The sequence below is a fragment of the Alnus glutinosa genome, chromosome 12 (assembly GCF_958979055.1).
Source record: "Alnus glutinosa chromosome 12, dhAlnGlut1.1, whole genome shotgun sequence".
Lineage (NCBI taxonomy): Eukaryota > Viridiplantae > Streptophyta > Magnoliopsida > Fagales > Betulaceae > Alnus > Alnus glutinosa.
Genome location: NC_084897.1, coordinates 15,751,936 through 15,775,881, shown reverse-complemented (window position 1 = coordinate 15,775,881; position 23,946 = coordinate 15,751,936). Strand labels below are relative to the sequence as shown.

Sequence of the window (23,946 nt, the reverse complement as noted above, 5' to 3'; positions counted from 1 at the left end):
ATCTACTTTAGTTGACTTAGCTAGCATTAAACATCAAACTCTCTAAATATTTTTATGAAACCAACTTTTGAACTATTTGCATTAAAAATTTATTTTAGTTGGGATGAAAGAAGAAAAATTATGAAAGAGAAAGAACATTAAAAAATCTTTAACTTTTACTTATGGACTCTTTACATTTGGAGAGACAATAGTTAAATTTAACATCGAGTAGAGAGTTTGTTAAATGATGTATTTTGTGAGTTTTGTTAAATTTTTTTTAAAAGAATTAGAAGTAGAGAGTTTGTTGTGAAAGGTCTTAGAGTGATGGGTTGTTGGATGTGAAATCGATTGTGGGTGCTTGAGTATGAGTTATGGATTTTTGATTTTGGAGTTATGTTTTGGGAGGAGGTAGTTTTGATTGAAGATTTTTGGTTGTTGGCTTATTTAAGTGATGGATGGAGGTAGGGGTGTAAACGAGCTGAGCTATTCGTGAGCTTACTCGAGATCGGCTCGAATAAACTCGACTCGTGCTCGAATCGATTATTAAATAAGCTACTCGTGAACACGAAAATCAAACTCGATTATTAAACGATGCAAACTCGTATAAACTCGACTCGACTCGACTAAAGCTCGTGAACCCGCTCGTATAAGGATCGACTCGTTTATTAAGGCTCGACTCGTATATATATATATATATATATATAGTATATTAATAAATAATATAATATATGTAAGCATAAATTAAGTAATAAATAACAATGGTTATTAGTTAGTATATATTAATTGGTTATAGGTATATAAAATAATAAAAGTGAATAATATCAATAATTAATTATTAGTCATATGATATAATGACAATTTGTATACTTAATCATATTATTCATGTTATATAATAAGATTATATGGCTATATGATCATATAATAATATAACATTGTGCCATATGACATGTACATATAAAATATGCAATCACTTTATTATATGTTATGAGTTTATCATTAAATACTTAATAATCATTACATCACGTGATCTAAGATCTAAGATTTAAGATCATACGAGTTGTTAAATCATGTTAATACATTAAATATGCTATCATATGATAATACTTAGATCGTATGATCATATAATATTAGTATTATTAGTAGGTAGTTATGAATTATGATTTATGACTCATAAATTCATAATGATCAATTTGACCATATTTAATTACTTATTATAGATTCATAGATAATTGTAATTCAGATTCTAGACTCATTGGCAATTGCCTTATTGTTTGCTTTTATTGCAAAATTCTAATACGTGCAAGTGCACATTATTTTGAAAATTTGTGGTTTAATTTTTAATTTTAATTTTTTTTTTGCTAAAGTCAATAATTTAAATTATGATACGAGCCGAGTACTCGAGCTCAGGATCGACCAAAATGGCCGAGCTCGAGCTCGAGCTCGGACAATAGTTTTTGTTACGCGAGCCGAGCTCGCACAAGATTTTTCAGCTCGTGTCGAGCTCGAGCTCGAGCTTTACTGTTTGTTAAACGAGCCGAGCCCGAACATGTAATACCCGCTCAGGATCGGCTCGTTTACGCCCCTAGATGGAGGCTTGTCAAAATAAAAAATAATATTTAAAGTAGAGAATGAAATAAAATTTTTATTGGAGTTTGTATTAAAAGATTAAAAGAAGAAAAAAAGGAAAAGAAAAAGAAAAAAAAAAGAATACTTTACTCCTTTACAAGCACCAATTACTCTGTTTTCAATAAATAAATAAAATAGACAAGTTGTAATAGGAAAAAGAAGTGAGAATATAATAAAATGAAGTTGCTTTTCGGGGTCAGATGTCAATGCAGAATGCAGGAGGGAAAAGGAAAGAGAGCGTCTAGGTTCTCTTCACGTAAACCTCTCTGGTCCCACTCCAACCTTAAACCCGCTTCTCTCCAGCTCTCAGATACGCTTTTCTCCCTTTTTTCCTTTATTCTGTCCCTGTCGTTTCTCTGTCTATTTGCAACGTTTCTCTGGATGCTGTGAAGAGAGACAGAGATGTGCGTTTGTCGAATGGTTTATGGAAAACCTCTCTGCTTGCCTCTGACTTTTCTGGGTTTTCTCTATTGGGTTTTGCTCTGTTTTCTTGGTAGTTCATTGCTCTGTGCCATTTTTCTTTCTGGGTAATCTGAGGGTTGAAGATAGGCCACTGGGTAAATGCTGTGGTAGGAATCTTGTAGTGTTTCAATTTGATTTGGTAATAATTTAAGGTTTTGAGTTGGTTTTGCCGCGGGAGGCAGGAGGTTTGTGCTTTTAGATACCCTTTTTCACTTTACCATTATTTCTGTTCTTTTTTCTTTTATGATATATATATTTTTTTGATAGATTGAACTTGGGTGGTTTTCAATTCGTCTTCTTGATGGGTTGTTTTGGTTATGTGGGGTTGAACAGATCATTTCCTTTAACTGAAAGGAGATATAAGCTACTAGAAAAATGTGAGAACCCATTGGTATAGGGAAACTAGACGTCGTTGAGAATTGGGTGTCTTAGATTATTGGATCCATTAATGGGTATTTAACTCTTGACAAAACTTGCTAAGTATTTTTTAAGGTAGCGAAATTGCGGAAAATCGGTTTCTGTGATATGGGTTGCGTTGGTATGTAGTTGAATGTATGTTATTGCAGTTTTGGTGAGAAAATTGGAGTAAACAAGCAACCGTTTGACTGCGATGTTAAGAGCATTAGCTCTTGGGTTGTTGACTTCTTATCTGGTTATCTACGTTGCCGCCATTGATAGTGATTTTGTGAATTGTAACTGCGACGATGAGGGCTTTTGGAGCATACAAAGCATTTTAGAGTGCCAAAAAGTGAGTGATTTCTTGATTGCAGTAGCATATTTTTCGATCCCCGTTGAGCTCCTTTACTATATTAGCTGCTCGAACGTTCCATTCAAATGGGTACTTCTTCAGTTCATAGCATTTATAGTCCTTTGTGGATTGACCCATTTGCTCAACGGATGGACTTATAATGGCCATCAATCGTTCCAGTTGATGCTTTCCCTTACCATTGCCAAATTCCTCACAGCTTTGGTTTCATGTGCAACTGCAATAACCCTTTTGACGTTGATCCCTCTACTTCTCAAAGTAAAAGTGAGGGAGCTTTTCTTGAGGCAAAATGTCTTGGAGTTGGATCAAGAGGTTGGGATGATGAAGAAACAGAAGGAAGCGAGTTGGCATGTACGAATGCTAACCAGAGAAATAAGAAAGTCGCTTGACAAGCATACTATACTATACACCACTTTGGTTGAGCTTTCCAAGACTTTGGATTTGCAGAATTGTGCGGTTTGGATGCCAAATGAGAGTAGAACAGAGATGAACCTGACCCACGAGTTGAAAACAAGTTCTTCGAAGGATTACCACCATTCTATCCCAATCAATGATCCTGATGTGTTAGAGATAAGAGGGAGCAAGGGAGTGAGGATTCTAAGGCCTGAGTCGGCACTGGGGGCTGCAAGCAGTGGTGGTTCTTCTGTCTCAGGTGCTGTGGCCGCAATTCGGATGCCGATGCTTCGGGTTTCGAATTTCAAAGGGGGGACGCCAGAGTTGGTTGAGACTTGTTATGCTATACTGGTTTTGGTTCTTCCAGGTTCAAACTCTAGAGTCTGGAGTTATCATGAAATGGAGATAGTGGATGTGGTTGCCGACCAGGTGGCTGTGGCTCTCTCTCATGCTGCAGTTCTTGAAGAGTCTCAGCTAATGAGAGAGCAACTGGGAGAGAAAAATCGTGCATTGCAACAAGCTAGGAAGAACGCAATGATGGCAAGTCAGGCAAGAAACACCTTTCAGAAGGTGATGAGTCATGGAATGAGGAGGCCAATGCATTCAATCCTTGGCCTACTGTCAATAGTTCAAGAGGAGAATATGATCTTCAAACAGAGGATTACTGTTGACACAATGGTGAAAACTGGCAATGTTCTGTCAACTTTGATAAATGACGTGATGGACATTTCAACCAAGGATAATGGAAGGTTCCCGTTAGAGATGAGGCCTTTTGGGCTACATTCCATGATCAAGGAAGCTTCTTGTCTTGCCAAGTGCTTGTGTATGTATAAAGGCTTTGGTTTTGAGATTGATATTCAAAGCTCTTTGCCTGATCAGGTGATAGGTGATGAGAGAAGGGCTTTTCAATTGATTTTGCATATGGTTGGATATCTATTGAATATCTATGATGGACGGGGGACTGTCATCTTTCGGGTTTTTCAGGAGAGTGGTATTGAGGCCAAGGATGATAAAATGTGGGGAATGTGGAGATCAACCATGCAACATGAGCATGTGTACATAAAGTTTGAAATTGAGATTTGTGAGAAAGGTTCTCAGTCAGATGGATCAATCTCAGCAGCAAATCATGCTCGTAGGCGGTACAACAGCAGTGAAGTTAAGGAGGGCCTGAGCTTCAGCATGTGCAAAAAGCTCGTGCAGGTAGGTAATCTAATTATTTTGTCTATATATCAGTTTTCTGTTTTGATTTCTTTACTTTGTTGATTGCTGCATCATAAGTGATAGATTTTACCTCTCAGAAATGAATTATTGCACTTTCAATTCATTGAATTTTTTAAACTATTTTCAATTTGCGTGTAGAGAAATTACTGTTATATTTCATTTTCTGATAGATCATAAGAAATTAAGATTAATCTTTCAACTCCAAGGGGTTGGCTCAAGTGGTAAGGGCCTTGGCCTTTTTGGTAGTTCCATGAAGTCTAAAGCTTGAATCCCCTTGGGTGCAAACAATTCTTTGGGGCCAGCCTGTCGGCGAAGATCACCCGATCTGTGTGGAGGGGACGCTTTACACGAGTTTAAGGTTTACTTGACAGGGATGGGTATACGAAGTGGTCTTGCCTTTGAGAGGTTCCTCGTCATTAAAAGAAAAAAAAAGATTAATCCTCCAACCTTCTCCACACTTTCAGATGCCATGCTTGCACCAGAATACATGGACCTATGGTGGATCATTGTTGAATACAATGTACCATTTCCTTTCCATAGGAATGTCTGGACATGTTCTTTTTTGATGGATGGATTTTGTCCATTTCCAGTTGAGATTATTGCAATTTTTCCTCTTAACCAATTTGGTAACATGCTACAGTTTTGCTCGAAACTCAATAGTGTTTCTAATTGATTTCTAATAAGAAGTTCCATGAGCTGTCTCGATGATGGATTAGATAAAGCATTTCTGGGTTCACTAGTAAATTGCTGATCAGTAAAGTCTACATTTGTGGATCATAGATCAACCAAATAGATAGTAAAATGTTTTGAGTCTGGTCTTGCTTTTAAGGCATGGCACAAATAAAAAATAGGAGAAAAAAAGAAGAAGAAAAAGACAATAAAATAGGACAATCTCAGACCTTCCACAAAGTTACTCTAAATTACACTGAATCAGTTGTATGATTAAACTAGGATACAACAATGAACTCATACTATGTTCGGCTGAATTAGTGTCAAATCCAATTCAGCATTCAGCATCATTCACTTTCTACTTCCATTAAGCCAAAGTCACCGGAGTGTCTAACCTCTTAGGTGAGAATCCAAGAAATTTATTAACATTTTCCAGCCAAGGTGCCCAAATTAGATGGTGTCTGGTGTCTTTCTGAATGCAATGAACTTCAAATCCTAGCATCTTTACTAGTGGAGCAAGTGAAATATCATGCCACAAATAGGACCATATGTATGCACTTATGTATGAAGTTTAGAGTAGTTTATGTCAGTCTCTTCAAAAACCCAAGCATAATGTTGCCTATCAGATTTCTCAAGATATTGATTTAACATTTCTCTTGTGAGAACACCTTTGCAAATCATTACCCAGTTATCCTTGTTGTGCCTAGTGAATATAGGCATTGGAGACCAGGTGTTCTTTCTGAGATGTGATGAAGATGATTATCTCCAATTCCAAGATTATTTAGAATGAAGATGGTCAGAATTGACAATGTCAAATGCTTCAATGACTACTGACATGCATCATCAAAACCTAATGCAAATGGGAGGCCATCCATAGTGGATGTGACGATGTTAAGACCTCTAATGTGACAACTTTAGGAAAATGGTTTACTTATAAAAAAAAAAAAAATTAATTTAGGAAAGCGGTTTTTGAGGTATCGTGAAGAAAGGGAGCATTATTGTAGGTGTGTAAGCGATGAGAAATATGAGGATTTTAGGACTTGGAGAACATCTTTGGTAAGAAGGCCGCACGGTTGTGTACTCGAAGGAAAAGTATTAGGGATGGTACAATTTTCTAGTTTTATGAAGTATACGGTGAGGGACAGTAGGAGGATTGTTTTTGGCATGATGTGTGGGGTGATGAGATTGCCTTAAAAGACCTCTTTCCATTTATTTTCTACAACTGAGGTTAAGGACCCTTTGGTAGATTCTTATTTGGCCATTTTGGAGGGAGGAGTGGTTCAAGCTTGAAATTCTAGATTTATGTGTGTTTTTCATGATTGGGAATTATTGGTGGATTCCTTCCTTGAGTTGTATTCTAATCTCTTGTCCGATGGAGGGGCTAATAAGAGGATTTGGAGGCCAAATTGAAACAACGTTCAGACCTTTTATGAGGATTTGAGAGTGTTTATTGCTATTCTTTTCCCTTTGGAAGAGTATTTTGGGCACAAAGGCACCATGGCAGGTTGTTTTTTTGGTTTGGACAGACAGCTTGAGAAAGATTTTGATGGTGGATAATCTTATTAAAAGGAATTAGATTGATGTTGCATTTGTAAATGTAGTGGCAAGACAGATGATCACTATGAGAAGCTTATGGTCACTTGTTTCTTCTTTCTTTGGGGTTCATTGGGTGATGCCTGAGAGATTGTTAAAGTGCTTTTTTGTTGAAAAGGGGTGTCTCATAAAAGTTTTTTGAAGAGTTACCCCCTTTGTATTATGTGGACTATTTGGCATGAAAGAAATAAATCAGACTTTCAACAGGGAGGAGATTTTGGCAGACAAGTTAGCAGCTATATATATATTTTCGATAAGTAATTGAAATTTTTTTAAAAACGAAAGGGTTCATCCCAAGTACACAAAAAGTATACGAGAGAAACACCTAAACAAAAAATGGAAAAAGATCAATTTTTTTTTTGAAAGCTTGTAAAATGAAGACAATTAGAGGCTGATGTCCGGTGATAAGGGTTTTGAAGAAGAAGGCCTTAAGCTCCATCATCGATCTCTCGCAATCTTCAAAACTATGGTTCTTTCACTCTAGATATACCACATTAAGCAAGTCAGGAACATCTTCCACACTATTACACTTTGAGAAGAACCACATTGCCCTTTCCATCATGCGAAGAGATCCACTACATGACCCACTTTAATCCATAAAGGTTGAAAATGGAACTCCTTAAGGCATAAATAGTCTCGTAAAGGAGTAGAAGGTGATCTATAGATTCTTCACTTTTCTTGCACATGCAACATTAATCTACCACTACGAGATGGCGTTTCCTTAAATTATCCATAGTGAGAATCTTCCTTAAAACGGCCGACGAAGTAAAGAACACAACTCTCGAGGGAACCTTCACCCAATACTCTTCCAAAGAAAAGAGTCATTATCATGGGGAGTTAGGACATTATAAAACGATCTGACAACAAACAACCCTCTCTTGGAAGGGGCCCAACACAACCTGTCTTCACCGCCTCGTCTTAGCCTCATGGAATACAACATATTAAAAAACTTGATTAAAAAATCCACCTCCTAGTCTTGCACTGCTCTGATAAAATCCATGTACCATTGAGAAGAGTCACTGGTAAGCTATAAGTGGTCTACCACGAAAGCATTTTTGAAATGAGCTAAACTAAATAACTCTGGAAACCCTACCTTAAGGGAATGCTCCCCACTCTACACATCATGCCACAATTTAATCTTGGAGCCATTCCCCACCTTAAGTCTAGTGTTCCTAAAGAATTCCCGCCAACCTTTTTTGATAAATTTTCATAAACCAACACCATATGAACCATTAACCTCACCAGACCACTATCCATCCCATGAGCTGCCATATTTACAATCTACTACTGCTCTCCACAAAGCCCCTCTCTCAAAAGCATAGCGTCATAATCATTTTTCATGAGAGCTTGGTTAAATAGAAGTAAATTACTCACCCCCAACCCTCTCTCAGAAATTGGATAACACACCTTGGATCAACTGATCAAGTGATATTTGAACTCCTCACCAATGCCACCCCACAGGAAGTCCCGCTATAACTTCTCAATGCGATTGGCAATGCTAGCAAGGATGAGAAAAAGAGAATGGAGGTAGGCATATTAGACAAATTACTCTTAATCAAAGTAAACCTACCACTCTTTGACAAATACAACCTCTTTCAACCGGTCAAATGAAACTCTATCTTCTCAATTATGCCATCCCAAATAAACCTGGCCTTAAAACAAGCTCCCAACGAAAGACCTAGATACTTCATAGGTAAGGAAGAAACCCTATAACCAAAATGCGAGCCAAACCTTCTACATTACTGGCATTGCCAATAGGGACTAGCTTTGGCTTAGTCAGGTTGATCTTCAAACTTGAGACAACTTCAAAACACAAGAACAAGCATCGCAAATAACTGAGGTTAAGCCCACCAACATTCCAAGACCCCACAAAAAAGCCTAATAACAAATCCCAATTCATTGTTGCGGAAATCACTTTACTTAAAGCCTTCATAACGATGACAAACAATAAAGAAGATAAAGAACCTCCTTGTCTCAAGCCATGAGAGTTACTAAAGAATCCTGCCAACATGTTGTTCCCCAAGACAGAGAAATGTATCGAAGAAATGCAATGAGCTATCCACTTACACCATTTCTTCCCAAAGCCGCACCTCCTTAGCATATACAACAAAAAACTCCAATTCATGTGATCATAAATACCTAACTCCCCAAATTTGATCCTGCTATCGAGGCATTCATTAACAATGAGAACCGAATCTAGAATTTGTTTACCCCCAATGAATGCATTCTGAGAGTTGGAAATGATGTCCAGAACCATTTTCAACTTGTTGGCAAGAACTTTGGCTATGATTTTGTAAACTCCCTCGATAGCCCTCGACTTTTCCAGAACAATAGTGATAAAAGTGGCATTAACACTTCTTTCAAACTTGCCTCTAGCATGGAAAAGACCTTCATTATATCATCTTTTAGAACATCACAACATGCTTGGAAGAACGCCATAGAAAAACCGTTAGGGCCAGAGCCTCATTACAGTTCAAAGCTTTCACCACGTCAAAAACCTCACCTTCCTCAAACACTCTTTACAACCAATTAGCCTCTACCTCACCAATGGAGTCAAAAGTAAGGCCATCTAGCTTAGGTTGCCAACCAAACTGTTCAGTATACCAACTACTATAGTACTGCACAATGTGATCTCTAATCTCAGAAGGATTTGTAGAAATTGTACGATTAACCATCAAAGACTCAATGGAATTATTTCTTCTATTTGAGTCGGCCACTCGATAAAAAAATTTCGTGCATTTGTCACCTTCTCTTAACCACAACACCCTCAATTTCTACCTCCAACTTACCTCTGCCAAGAGACTGGTCTTCTCCAACCACTGATAACTTTAACCTTCCTCAAGTTCTCCTCATCACATTAAGTTCACTCTTCTTCCAAATGATCAAGAACATGTAACTCCTCCTAAAGAAATTATTGTTATTATTATTATTTATTTTTTATTTTTGTCTCTATATAGTGCTAAACACCTCCTCATTATAGACTTTTAAATCAGCTTTCAAAGCCTTTATTTTAATAGCCTAGATGAAACTCAAAGAACCTTGAAAGTGATAGGATGTCTACCACCGTCTCATCCTATCCAAAAAACCCTATGAACTTAACCACATGTTCTTGAACTTAAGATACCGTTATCCTCCATGAAATTCTCCATAATCAAGAAGAATAGGGAAATGATCCGAGCAAAGCCTTTGCAACCTCTTTTGAGATACTTCAGGAAACTGGGCTTCCAAAGTAGGAGAAACTAGAAATTTGTCCATGATACAATCAACTAGTAAAAAAGTAAGGAAAATATGATATGGGCTATTTCGAGAGAGCCTTGATCTCCAAAACAACCAAAAAGGTCTAGGTTTTCATAATATTCAGCATGTTTATTCATTGAGTAGGATTACACTTAAATAGATGACGGCTAGGTCATAAGACATAACCATTAGGTCTAGCCGTCATAACACAATGCAGGAAAATAAACAAAGAAGGAAATAACTAATGAAAATATATTCCTTATTAAACTAAATACTTAAGGAAATAAACCATGGAGAATATACTCCTTATTCTCTGCCGAATTGGGCTTTAGAATTGCCACATGTGCTGCCACATAAGCCCTAAAATTATGAACGTATCATCCCTCTCCCCTAATATCTTCCTTGTCCCCAAGGAAGAATTCTGGTTTTGCAAAAATCCGTCCTTGCCCTTCCAACCTTGGCTCCATCTCTTCTTCCTTCTTCCCATTTTGTTTCAGTTCTGGTTTTGTAAAAATCACTCCCTGCTCTTCCAACCCTTGCTCCATCCCTTCTTCTTTATCCCCCTTTTCCCGAGTTGCTTCAGCGTCTGCTGGTTCAGAACTCGAATAACATACTAGCAACCCAAAAATTAAGCCAGCCAAAGCACATCCTTGTGGCCAAGATACTGGTCCCACGTTACACTTGATTCTAGGAAGCATTCCTTGTTTTGAGACCAAAAGCCTTGTATTTAAATTTTGGCATGCTAATGAAATTTCAAGGTGTTTCCTCTGAGGTCCATTAGCCCTACCAACACATTTAACTTGCAAGCTTCCTCTTTGATAAGAGAAGCAAGATCGAAAATAGATCCCCTGAAATGTTTGGCCAATAAAGGATGGAGAAGATACTATCCTGTAAATAGGCGAGCTACCACAATTTGTTTTTGAATGCCCAGGGTACAAATAGAAAGAAGATGAACCTAATGGTCTGCGGGAGACTACAGCCCAAGGTTTACTGCCCATCTCTGATTGCACATGAGCACTCAGGTAGACGACATTTTTAGCAGGCGTATTGATGGTGGACCATGTAATCATATCAGCACCACCAGTTATGAGCTCCAATCCAGCAATAAAATCCCAAACACAAGGACCTGTGTTTTCTTTCTTTCTCTTCCTGAACCAAACAAAAGCTCTATTCTTTACCTCTCTTGTACCGCGGTGAACACGAGTGACTCCTAGAGGCATGGAGGCGCAGCGTGAATTGATGACAACACGTTTGGAAGGTTGGGTCTGGTGCCTTCTAAATTTACGGCTGAGGTGGGCTGATTTGCGGTCGATCAACAGTGGTTTGGTGGAACGCCGGTGTGGATGGATTTTTGTTGTTTCAACCACTCTTTTCTTCCTCTTTTTTGTGATGGTGGCAGTCGGGGGGGTAGGTGTTATGGGCGGAGTTTGGCTTGCCGGAGAGGTGCTTGGTGGAGAAAAGCTTTCAATTGTTTTCCTGATTTCCTCATTCTGTTTGCTCGCTTCTTCTTTGTACGTGAGGAGTTCTGACCGCATCTTGTCTAGCCTTGCTCGTTCTTCTTCATTCCAGAAAAACATGGTGATGATGTGGATCGGAGATTGTTGTAGAAAACAATCAACTTGGCTCTGATACCACTTGATACAATCAACTAGTAAAAGAGCAAGGAAAATATGATATTGGCTACTTTGAGAGAGCCTTGATCTCCAAAACAACCAAAAAGGTCTAGGTTTTCATAATATTCAGCATGTTTATTCATTGAGTAGGATTACACTTAAATAGATGACGGCTAGGTCATAAGACATAACCATCAGGTCTAGCCGTCATAACACAATGCAGGAAAATAAACAAAGAAGGAAATAACTAATGGAAAATACATTCCTTATTAAACTAAATACTTAAGGAAATAAACCATGGAGAATATACTCCTTATTCTCTGCCGAATTGGGCTTTAGAATTGCTACATGTGCTGCCACATAAGCCCTCAAATTATGAACGTATCAGTCTATTCTAGACAAAGAGAGGGAACATTCCTGAAAGAACAAGCAACATTAAACTCCCCCCACACTCCACTTTTTCCACCACTCTCTTATCCCATGTAAGCAAAATCCCACCTGAGGCCCCTCTAGAGTCTAAACAACACCAATCCACATGTTGGCAGTCCCACAAATTACTTACAAGGCTGTAACATTTGATCTAGTTTAGTTTCAGGAAGACATAACATTGTATTCCATTCTCTGAGCAGATTTCTAACCCTTAGGTGCGTATCCCTCTCATCAACCCTCCTACATTCCAAGAAAGTAACTTAGGCTTCATAAAGAACCGAAGAAACCCCTCCCCTTAACTCTCTGCCTTGGCTGGAACTACTGCCTTTTGAATCATAATTAATGGAGCATGACAATCTTTTTAGCTCACTATTTCCTCAATTAACCAGTTTGGAACTGGAGGCTGAACCCTCTTGGAAGCGACTTGCCTCAATGGCCGTAAGCAAGGTCATAAGCTCCTCTTCAAAACCCTCACACATTACCCACAATATGGAGGATATCCTTTACTTTCTCCAATACCCAATATGAAATCGCTGAGCCTGGACAATCCGGTATCTCATGCACTACTGGGCGACAAGAACTCAACGGCTTACAAGTAATTGGCTCATCTTTTTTTTTTTTTTTTTTTAATAACTAATTGTAATTCAATTCAATAAAAGCGCAGAGGGGCGCAACCTTTATACACAGAAAGTATACAAGAGAGCCCCTAAATGGGATGAGAAGAGAATAAATTTAAAAAGTCTAGATCATTCAAGCAATGGTGGGACGCTATCCAAAAATATAATATATTAAGCAAACTCTTTCGTAGCTCTATCATTGAAGTCTCTACATCTTCAAAGAGCCGCGCATTCCGTTCCCGCCAAATACACCACAATAAACACAATGAAGCTAACCGCCAAGCTTCTTTAGCACGACCAAACCCAACCGACGTGCCCCAACTAGTCAACAACTCCAACATCGTTCGTGGCATAACCCACTCTACCCCAAATAAAATAATAATGTAACTCCAAAGATCACGGGCGACTTTGCAGTGAAGCAACAGATCAATAGACTTCCCATTCTTCTTACACATACAACACCACTTAATCACTACAACATTCCTCTTACGCAAGTTATCATGTGTTAAAATTTTACCCAAAGCTGCTGACCATACAAAAAAAGCCACCCTTGTTGGAGCCTTAACATACCAAATACTTTTCCACGGAAATGATGGGCCATTTTACCTCAAATAAACCCTTTTTAAAGGGGTTCTAAACTAACCTGTCCCCCTCTCTATGTTGAACCGAAGTGGAATAAAGCCGCTCGAAGAAATAAAGAACCATCTCCATCTCCATCTCCTAATCATAGATTTGCCTCGTAAAAAGAACATTCCATTGAATAACTCCATTATGATTGACCAAGTTATCCACCACCATTGCATCTTTGTTCCTCACAATACTAAACATAACTGGAAAGTACTGCTTCAAAGATCTATCCTCACCACCAATTATGCCAGAAACTAACATGTGACCCATTCCCCACCTCAAAACGCAAAAAATTACAAAACTTCTCCCATCTCCTCCTAATATGTTTCCACACACCCACTCCAAAGGAACCCGACACCCCTTCGAACGCCACCCACCCTTTAGGCTCTCAAATTTTGCATCAATCACCAATCGCCATAAAGCCTCTCTTTCCCTACCATATCTCCACAACCGTTTATCCAGAAGTGCTCGATTAAATTGGATGAAGTTGTGAAATTCCAACCCACCTGAATGCAAAGGAGTACAAAACCTATTCCATTTCACTTAATGAAATTTGGCCTCATCTCCAAAACCACCCCAAAGAAAAGCCTTTTGAATTTTATCAAGACGATTAGCCACCCTCCCTAGATTAGGAAACAACAATAAGAGATACGTAGGAAGATTGGAAAGCGTACTTTTAAGAAGAGTCAGCTGCCCATTCTGACAAATACATACACTTCCTTTGAGCCAACCTCCTTTCTATTTTCTCAATAACACCATTCCAAATAGTTACGGACTTGTAAGATGCACCCAATGGCAAACCCAAGTAAGTCAAAGGCAAAGAAGCGACCCGACATCCAAGTAGGTGAGCCAACCCTTTGACATCCTCTACTGCACCAATAGGAACAATTTCTGATTTTTCTAACTTAATCCTTAAACCTGAAGCGGCCTCAAAGCATAGGAAGATACACCTCAGATGTTGAATTTGTTTTTCTTGTGCACCATAAAAAATCAACATGTCATCAGCAAACAGTAAATGATTCACAACTAAAGCCTCGGACTCCCTGGATTCCATTGAAAACCCTGTCAAATTGCCCTGATCCAAAGCGGCGATCAACATCCGGAATTGGCTTCTCCCTATATTTATAAGATTCTTGTGTGAGTGTTTATTTTTTGAGGTTCCCTTGTATACTTCCTATATATTTGAGGGCAATCTTTTGTCTTCAAATATATTCATTGTTACTTATAATACAAGGCTCTGTTTTGCTTGCTAGTTTCATCAACTTAGCAGCCATTAGTGATAAGCTTCAACTAGAAGTTACCAAAAACACTAGTGATGCAGACAAAATTCTGGCAGCATTGAGATAGGGTACTGACATGGATTATATGAAGATAATAATATGGGACAGTCAATTATACGTTTCCGTTAGGATATTAGTGTCCAAATCTCTTCTTCTTGCCTCTCCCCTATTTTTTAGGGCATTCCTACCCTCCTCCCTTTTTCATAGTTTGTTTTTTGGAGGGAGAGGGGGGAGGAGTGGAGGGAGGGGAGGTTTGAGGGAATGAGGCGTGAGGGAGGACTTGTACACTGATATGTGGGCCATATCAGAGAGTGGCTCCTTGCAGTCATGATGGTGATTGTATTAGTGCACTCAGGAGGTGATATGCAAATGTCAGGGCACGCTCCTGCTGTAAGACCCATGTAGATCTACAGCTCAAGAAAATATCTGTGGTTATGTTACAGTTAAACCATTTAGGGTTTTTATTTTAATTGAGGCTTATGCTGATGGTCTGAGGTTCTTATGAAACATGTATGTCGTAAGAAATGCACAGTTTTTGGGTCTAATAAAAGAATGCACTTGTGGGATTCTTTTGTGTATAATCTTGATTTTGAGGCATTTGAGTCTATTGTACTTTGAAAATTTCGGAACTGGTAACATTTTTTTCAAACACTTTTCTGTTTACAAAACAAGAAATTTGAAACGCGAAAAGTGAAACACTTTTCATTTGTGGACCCCACCAAAAAACATTTTCGTCATTATATCTCATCAATACACTTTTCCAAACCAAAATCACAAAACTTTTTTCAATTTTTTAGTTTTCAGCAAATTGTAGAATACAACTTTTAAGCCTTACATGTTGTTCTTGGTGGTTAAGTATCTTTGTTTTCATTTTCATTTTAATATGTATAAATAAGATAAGAAAAGTTTGGCTCCACCTTTTAGACCTTCATTCTGTTCATGAACATACTCTCCAGAGCTTGTTATATTTCCGTGTGTCAAAACTATCATGCAATAACAGCATTGTAATTCTCTCTCTCTCTCTCTCTCTCTCTCTCTTTTTTTTTTTTTTTTTTTTTTTTTTTTTTTTTTTTTTGTGTGTAAAGTATGATGCATTAGCATTGCAATGGATGAAAGAATATACTTCTAATAACTTCGAATTTTCTACAAAAAAATATCTGCAGATGATGCAAGGTAACATATGGATATCCCACGACATGCTGGGTTTTGCACAATGCATGACACTTGTTCTTAGATTCCAAATTCGACCATCTTTTGGAAGAGCTGACTTTGGCCATGGAAGTTCCTCAGAGCCAAATTCCAACTCAAAGTTTAGAGGCCTTCGGGTCATACTAGCTGATGATGATGATATAAACAGGATCGTGACAAAGAAGCTGCTCGAGAAGCTTGGTTGTCAAGTAACTTCTGTTTCGTCCGGGTTTGAATGCCTGAGTGCTCTTAACGCCACTGAAAAAACTTTCCAAATTGTTCTTTTGGATCTTCATATGCCTGAAATGGATGGATTTGAAGTGGCATTAAGAATCCGGAAACTCCGCAGCCAGAATTGGCCTGTAATTATAGCCCTAACAGCCAGTGCAGAGGAACATGTGATGGAAAGATGTCTGCAGACAGGAATGAGTGGGGTGATTCGAAAACCTATTCTCTTGCAAGGGATGGCAGATGAGCTTCGAAAAGTTCTTTAATGGGCAGATGAAGGATGATTGTGAAGAATTCCATTTTGGCATAGAAAAAAAAAAAAAAAAAATTTAAGGGGGTCTTTGAAAGCACGTCTTTGAGATCCCACTAGAGAAGTTAAACTTAGTATTTAACTCAATATCATACAAAATATGGCTCTTATTTCTTGCCTACTTTTTTCCATGATTAGGTCCATTTGATAGTGAGATTAATATGATTCACAAAACTGAGATTTGGAAAATGAACATATCTACCATTAAAACACTGTCGATTCTCCCACTGGCTTTTAAAAGGAAAATCGTGACCTATGAATGCTATCAGGGAGCTCTGAAATCAATCACCATCAGAAACGCATAGATTAAAAGATCCGGCTTCTGGACTGTAAAATAAAGGAAAAGCTGAGATGTTATGTGGATCTAACGAAAGATTCTAATGATTTTGAGTTTCTTTTAACTCAAACGACAACGTTTTTATACTCAAAGTTGTCTGAAGCAAACATTCGAGGGGATTTATATGGACAACTAATAGATGATGCAAAAATTATGCTCAACAGTCTTCAGTCGTAGAACGTGGGGTATGTAAAATGGGTGGCTAATGAAGCCGCTCACTGCCTAACGAAAACGGCAATCCATCTTGGAGCAAGTGTGAATGAAGAATTATCCTGTATTTCTTCGAAAGATAGTGCTTGCGGAACAAGCTGTACTTTCATAATATTAATGAAAGTGTATTGATTTTATCAAAAAAAAAAAAAAAGAAAAAAAAAAAAGAGAAAGAAATCCCAGCTATGACCAACTATCAAACACAACCTATCTCAACAATAACTAATCTCCAAGACTCCAACCATATTGCTAGTAAGCAAATACGGTTAACTTCAGAATATTGTTGAAGTAATTCCATGTTTGTTGGTACAGTTTCCGGTACGGTGCCGTGTTGCCTTGTGATTCGTTGCCTTCCTCGATGTTCGTTCTCCTCGTAATCTGCAAAATAACAAACGGCTCGTCGGGGGTGCCGACCGGACCCCCACTCCGAAGCCTAAGTCAGTTCAAATTTATTTTCTGGAGAATATCAGTAATCTCAAGAGTTCAGAGAATCTGTTTTTTAATACCTGGCGTAGTAGTCTTATTTATAGGCTCACAGTTATAAAACTGCTAAAATACTTGGAGCATAATCTGATTAGGAGTCTGAGTCCTAGATCACATAGTCTTTAATTTTATCTTTCTGGAATTCAAATTGGGTAGTAGAGTCCAAACTGGATATGACACTCTCTTTAGCTAATGTCATTCTATTAGGTACCTTATCCCATATTTGATGGGATAGAAGTCTATCTTGATATACTCGAGATATATGTCTTTTTGGAGATAACGAATGGTCTTATAAATTGGGTCTAATCTTGCTGGGCCGACCCGATGGGCTCGACCCACATGTCTTTGGAGCTAATTATTTCTCCAACAGTTACCCCCCTAATTCTCTTATTTGAATTTAGAATGTAAGAGAATTAAATACCTCAATTTCTGAATCTGGATCTTCCATAATCTGTATCTGACAATTACTGCCTCTTTCAAAGTAATTATGACGAATAATGCCTCGAATCTCTGGAAGGATTAGAATTCCTGCTCTTTGTCGATCTAGAACTGCTGTCAAAGTTCTAATTGGACTCTGATCCTTTATTAGACTTCTAATCTGATATCTTCTTAGACTTCTGATCTGATCATTCTTCTTATCTGATTGGACCATAAGTCCTATCCCAATTCTACCAGGGATAACTGATACCTGATTTCCCTGAAGTAGTTGCTAAATGTTTATCCCCTTCTTGGATCGAGTTGAGTGGATCCAACTTGTGATCTGTCATAGTACTAATAGCAACTTCTCATAGATATCTTCTTCATAAATGCCTCTACATAATATTGTTGGTAGGACCAAAGTTGTCAAAATGATCTCCTACTCTCGGTAGGAGATGGATCGGACTGATGTAGTTGATTTCACCAAGATTGTGGTGAAATGCCACTCTGAGAGAACACTTTGCGTACACCTTTCCTGAGATCAAGGTTCTGTCTGACAAAAATGGTAAACCGTTGAAGAAAAGGCTTAACATACCCGAAGCTTCTTCATCGGTAGCGCTTCGTAGACCGCTTCCACAAAAATCTCTCTTGGGGGCTTCGGAGGCCCAGACTAGCGCTGAGGCTTTGGTTGTCCGAGACTTATAACGACTAGGGGCTTCTGGTGGCCCGAGGTTTTGTGCTTGGCGTACTGAATCTTCTAATCTGAATACCATCTAGCTTGGTCTCACCTGTGAATATCTTTATTTTCGAACTTTGTAATGTTTGAATTCTTTGTTATGGAAAAACTTTCCATGACAAATCAATTCTCACCTATCCTCTAATAACTTGAACAAACAATCGGTTTGCGTAAGTTAACTCCGAGGAGGGTAAGAAAAATCTTTTGTTTCAAAAATCTTTTGTTTTGAACTCCATGACTAGGAGAGAAAAATCTTACTTTGAGTTATCCTCCTTAACTTAAACAAACAATCGGTTTGTGTAAGTTATGACCGAGGAGGATATGAAAAAATCTTTTAGAAGCGATGAACTTACTTGGTTATTTTTTGTAGAGGTGATATCCCCGTATGGTTTGTTATAGGGGTTGTCTCCCCGTATCTTTGTTCGAGTTGCTCCTGAGAGATCTTAATTTGAGAGTTTGGTGTAGCTTCGGTGATTTTGCCTTTGTAGAAGCTTTAACTTTGTTGAGTCTTACTTGATGATTTTTTAAAGAGGTTTTATCCTCATACCTTCCTGAAGCTTTTCATTCCTGAAACTTTTTCATTCTGAAGCTTTGTCATCCTAAAGCTTTGTCGTTCTGAAACTTTATCTCCCTGAACCTTTTCCTTCCTGAAGATTTGTCTTTCTAAACCTTTACCTTCCTGTTTGTTTTCCTGAAGTTTTATCATCCTGAAGCTTTATCTCCTTAAACCTTTACCATCCTGAACCTTTGTCATCTTGAAGCTTTGTCATCCTTGAAGCTTTGTCTTCCTGAATCTTTACTGAAACTCTTTCTGAAGCTTTATTATCCTGTTTACCTTTTTGAGCTACCCCCTATAACTTTAGTCTGCGACAGCAGGTTAAGTCGTTTGAGGTGGGTAGTCAGGTCGCTGAGCTTTACCTTTCTTTTCGGAAATCTTTGTAACCTGTAAAAGACTTTATATATTACTGAAATGAAATCATAACTTGAAATCTTTACCTTTTAATTTCTTTATCTCTGAATGCTCCAATCTTTTAACGTCTGGAGACCTCCAACCGAGAGGTTTTCTTGTCTTGGTGTCCTTTCCATAACCATTTCGGGTCGTCCAAGGAAAGGACTCGGGCCGATTCTATCTTGGATGTTCTTGTCCTTCCGAAAACCTGCAATCCTGCCGTTGTATCCTTTGTTGGACTAACCGTTAGGTTTTTCTTGCTCTCGGTGTTGGATAGACCGAGAGACTTTTTATTTTTCTGCTCTCGGTGTTGGACTGACCGAGAGGCTTTTCCTGCTCTCGGTGTTGGACTGACCGAGAGGCTTTTCCTGCTCTCGGTGTTGGACTGACCGAGAGGCTTTTCCTGCTCTCGGTGTTGACTGACCGAGAGACTTTTCCTGCTCTCGGTGTTGACTGACCGAGAGACTTTTCCTGCTCTTGGTGTTGACTGACCGAGAGACTTTTCCTGCTCTCGGTTTTGGACTGACCGAGAGACTTTTCCTGCTCTCGGTGTTGACTGACCGAGAGACTTTTCCTGCTCTCGGTGTTGACTGACCGAGAGACTTTTCCTGCTCTCGATTTTGGACTAACCGAGAGACTTTTCCTGCTCTCGGTGTTGACTGACCGAGAGACTTTTCCTGCTCTCGGTGTTGACTGACCGAGAGACTTTTCCTGCTCTCGGTGTTGACTGACCGAGAGACTTTTCCTGCTCTCGGTTTTGGACTAACCGAGAGACTTTTCCTTGTTTTCTCTGCAAGGTTGTCTCCTTGGCTCTCGGTGTTGGACTGACCGAGAGACTTTCCTTGTTTAATTTGTTGTAGGGGTTGTCTCCCCGTATCTTTTCTGCAAAAAGGGTTAACGAAGCACTGCATATCCTAAAACAAAATAGCAGAATGCACAGTAGCACCATATATTCTTTTCATCCGTCGGGATGATTTTGTGATCCTTTCACTCACGACAGGAGTGAAGCCTCAACATATGAGTCTATTTTATCAAAATATATATACATTTCGGCAAAGCGTACAAGTGCATGCATATATATATTTTTTCCTGATTGGTAAAAACCAACATTTATCCTTACTTTAACATAAATCATGTTTGTCAAAGAAGAGTATGAACTTATCTGGTGAATTCGATGAAGATGAACCGTCTTACTTGGAGCTCCTTATCCTGCACACCACTCGATATGGTGCTTTTTGGAAGAGTTCCTCAAACTGGACCATCGGCTCGGATTTGTCCCTCGGCACGTGACTGTGCACTTAGGAGGATGGCAAATCTAGAGGGGTCCTCAAAGTGTGCCATTTGGAACTAGGAGCTCGGGCATAGTCTCCTCGGGATAGTACCCTCGGAATAATACTCTCGGTATGTGTCATCTCGGTACATACTTTTCGCCTCGGTAGAATACCCTCGGATCAAACTTCTCGGATTATACTTTCTTCTCGGTATATCACCTCGGATCTAACTTTTCGCCTCGGTAGAGTACCCTCGGATCAAACTTCTCGGATTATACTTTCTTCTCGGTATATCACCTCGGATCTAACTTTTCGCCTCGGTAAAACACCTCGAATCTAACTTTCCGCCTCAATAAATCACCTCGGATCTAACTTTTCACCTAGGTAAAACACCTCGGATCTAACTTTTCGCCTCGGTAAAACACCTCGGAAATAACTTTCAGCCTCAATAAAACACCTCGGATCTAACTTTCAGCCTCAATAAAACACCTCGGGATCTAACTTTCAGCCTCAATAAATCACTTCGGATTTAACTTTCAGCCTCAATAAAACACCTCGGATCTAACTTTCAGCCTCAATAAATCACCTCGGATCTAACTTTTAGCCTCAATAAAACACCTCGGATCTAACTTTCAGCCTCAATAAAATCACCTCGGATCTAACTTTCAGCCTCAATAAAACACCTCGGATCTAACTTTCAGCCTCAATAAAACACCTCGGATCTAACTTTCCGGAGTATAACCCTCTTTCTTTCTTCTTCTTCTTCTTCTTTTTTTTTTTTTTTTTTTTTTTTTTTTTTTTTTTAGGTCTGTCTCTTCTTCCGAAAGATTAACTCCAACAGTACTCATCAAAGAGCCATCTTGGGAGATTAACTCCATTCCCGTGGCCGATGAAACCGACGCGGAAACTGTTCTCTTCATCCTCGAGATTGAACCCAGGACTTCGGAAAATTTTGGTGATGGGTGACCCAAAGATCGTCCGAGGAAGCAAAACATGTACTAGTGTGTCTCGGTGAACCTGCAAGTATTTCTAGCAAAGCAATCCTCGACCCACTTCATGAACTCATCACCTGTTCAGGGGCTCTATATGCAATCTGTAGTGGGTCCGACTCCCCCTTCAAGACTTTGAGGGTGCTAGTTATCGGCTTAAGCTCTTCAGATCCTCCAAAAATGGAGAAGATTTCTGAAGAGCATCAGAATTTCAATCCCTTTCTCTCTGGGCTGGGATGATCGGAACCTGAAGTTTCTGGAGTTGATCTGGATCACGCAATTTCTGACTTGAGGTTCGAGAGTTCCAGTTCGGGCATTGTGGGCGAGCTAGGTTCGGTTGAGCTAGAGGAACTATACAGCCCGGAGGCGGGCGCAGTGCCAAGGCAGAGGACTTGATGACGTTTGATGAGGCCCCTGATTGTGGTTTCATGGAAACTTCTGGAGTCTTACGGGATGAACGGTGCTGTTCTGTATTGTTGCTTGACAAACAAGCCCTACATCTCTTGATCTTCCAAAAATCTCCCACTGTCCGATCTCTTCAAGACATTGGCGGTTTCAGATCTGGTTCAGGCTTCGGTGGGTCACAGCCAGAGCTCGGTTACTTCTCGGGTTCGCTGTTAAATATAAAATCTTTGAATACGACATATGTTATTCAAAGCTTTTAGAGTGAAGTCCTCGGTCATCTGGCAGAGACCCGAGCTCTCGTCACATTGCTGGTCCATCTGATTTTTCTGACTTCTGTAACTGCAGAGGCTCGTCTCGGAAAGCCAGTTTCAAAAACTTGATTTGGCTTCTTCAAGTCTCCCTGTATCTCTTTTTCTTCTTTTTGCTCTGTTTTTCTGATAGGTCAGAAGGTGTAATACTTGTGGTTTTCCCGCCTGGCAATGCATGGGCATAGTTGCCATATTGAATGTGGGACAAGTGCCCCGTGCCCGCATACGTGGGAGAATCAACGCCCGCTATTCTCCTTTCTTTCTCCTTGACCGTTTATCACCTTTGCATCTTCCAAAAAGGTGGCCCGATTCTGAATACAAAGAAAGAAGTCGATCCCTTCTGTGGCTATCGGTGAAGCACCCTTCTTGGTTCCTAACTGCAACTTTCGAGTTCCTCCGAAGCTATATCATTCTCCCAACTGAAAACCGACACTGACTCTTCTGAGCTCTGACCGCCATAAGCTACCAGCACTTCCTCACTATCGCCATCTGCAACCTCTCACTGATTTTTCAAGAATCTTCCATTAAAACATGAGGTCTCGGGCTTTCTTGTTTACAGAATCTCCCTTACAATCACCGTCTGTTAATGCAAACAGGAGCTTAGAGCTTGGGATTTTCAATTCGGGATTCTCTGGGCTCGGTTCGAGAGAGGCTGATGGAAGAGGGAAGTCGGAGCGGGTCTTCCATGTTGCCGCTGTCCCGGAGGTTCAGAAGTAGAATCTCTCTTTCTCGTCCGGGTCTACTGGCCACCGACTAGGTTTCTCACGCTCCAGCTCCGTGTTCAGTCCGACCAGTCATACATGAGGATCCATGGAAATCGTCCTCTGTTTCTGGAAACCATTCTTGATGACTTGGGTTGTTTCCTGTACACCAAATCAGGTGCACCGAAAATACCCCTGATTTCTTCTAGAGCCGCAAGCCCCAGAAAATGAGGTGCTCTAATTCCATTTTCGGCGCTGGTGGTTTCGGATCTAGCTTCATATTCTGGCGGGTCACAGTCAGGGCCTGATTACCTCCATGACTGGGTGTTAACTATGAAACTTTGAGTATGGGCTGTGAGAGTGAAGTCCTCGGGATATGGCCTCTATTTAAATCACAGTCGAATCATCCTCGGCCTGTACAGATAGTCTGCTTTATCCTCTCGAGGGTCTCCATCTCACTGGTCACGAGTCTATGGCCACGGATTGGGTGAAAGAGATGTGAGCTTTCCAATTTCCAGATGCCTGGCATAGACGATTCAACAACAGGTGGGGGTGAGCGTGAGGAGCACGAGTTGCTGGATTCTGAGTGGAGTGTCGCCATCTCCTGAAAATCTCCAGATTTGTGAAGAAGACAACCTCCATGTTCGGGGCTCCGACATCCCACTGGGCGAAACCCGAAGTGTCGGGGATTTGCGTTTTGACGTCATGTGGATCGCGTCACCGGCGCTTTCGGTGGGTTCGGAGTCAGCAGGGAGGATCCAAAGATGGACCTTCACGGTGGCGGATCCTCCATTACCTAACTCGGTATCAACCGAAAGGTTATGGACTTGAACTGAGATGAGCCATCGTGGATCATCCTTTGACAAGGGTCTGGATCTCGTAGCCATCATTTTCTTCGAAGG

The 23,946-nt window shown here is 39.8% G+C and overlaps 2 protein-coding genes across 2 annotated transcripts; one reads left to right on the top strand and one right to left on the bottom strand.

The window, feature by feature from the left end:
• Positions 1-1,819: 1,819 nt before the first annotated feature.
• Positions 1,820-16,411, top strand: LOC133851580 (protein EIN4). Its single transcript, XM_062288051.1, has 2 exons — positions 1,820-4,426; positions 15,676-16,411. Exons 1-2 carry the CDS (start codon positions 2,678-2,680, stop codon positions 16,192-16,194), a joined length of 2,268 nt encoding a protein of 755 aa, XP_062144035.1. The 5' UTR covers positions 1,820-2,677; the 3' UTR covers positions 16,195-16,411.
• On the bottom strand, positions 10,324-11,070 carry LOC133851449 (uncharacterized). Its single transcript, XM_062287884.1, has one exon. It carries the CDS (start codon positions 11,014-11,016, stop codon positions 10,324-10,326), a length of 693 nt encoding a protein of 230 aa, XP_062143868.1. The 5' UTR covers positions 11,017-11,070.
• Positions 16,412-23,946: the final 7,535 nt, after the last annotated feature.

Coding starts and splice junctions, on each gene's coding strand:
- LOC133851580 (XM_062288051.1), top strand. CDS start 2,678: ATGTTAAGAGCATTAGCTCTTGGGTTGTTGACTTCTTATCTGGTTATC. Junction 4,427..15,675: donor TGTGCAAAAAGCTCGTGCAG/GTAGGTAATCTA, acceptor AAATATCTGCAG/ATGATGCAAGGTAACATATG.
- LOC133851449 (XM_062287884.1), bottom strand. CDS start 11,016: ATGATTACATGGTCCACCATCAATACGCCTGCTAAAAATGTCGTCTAC.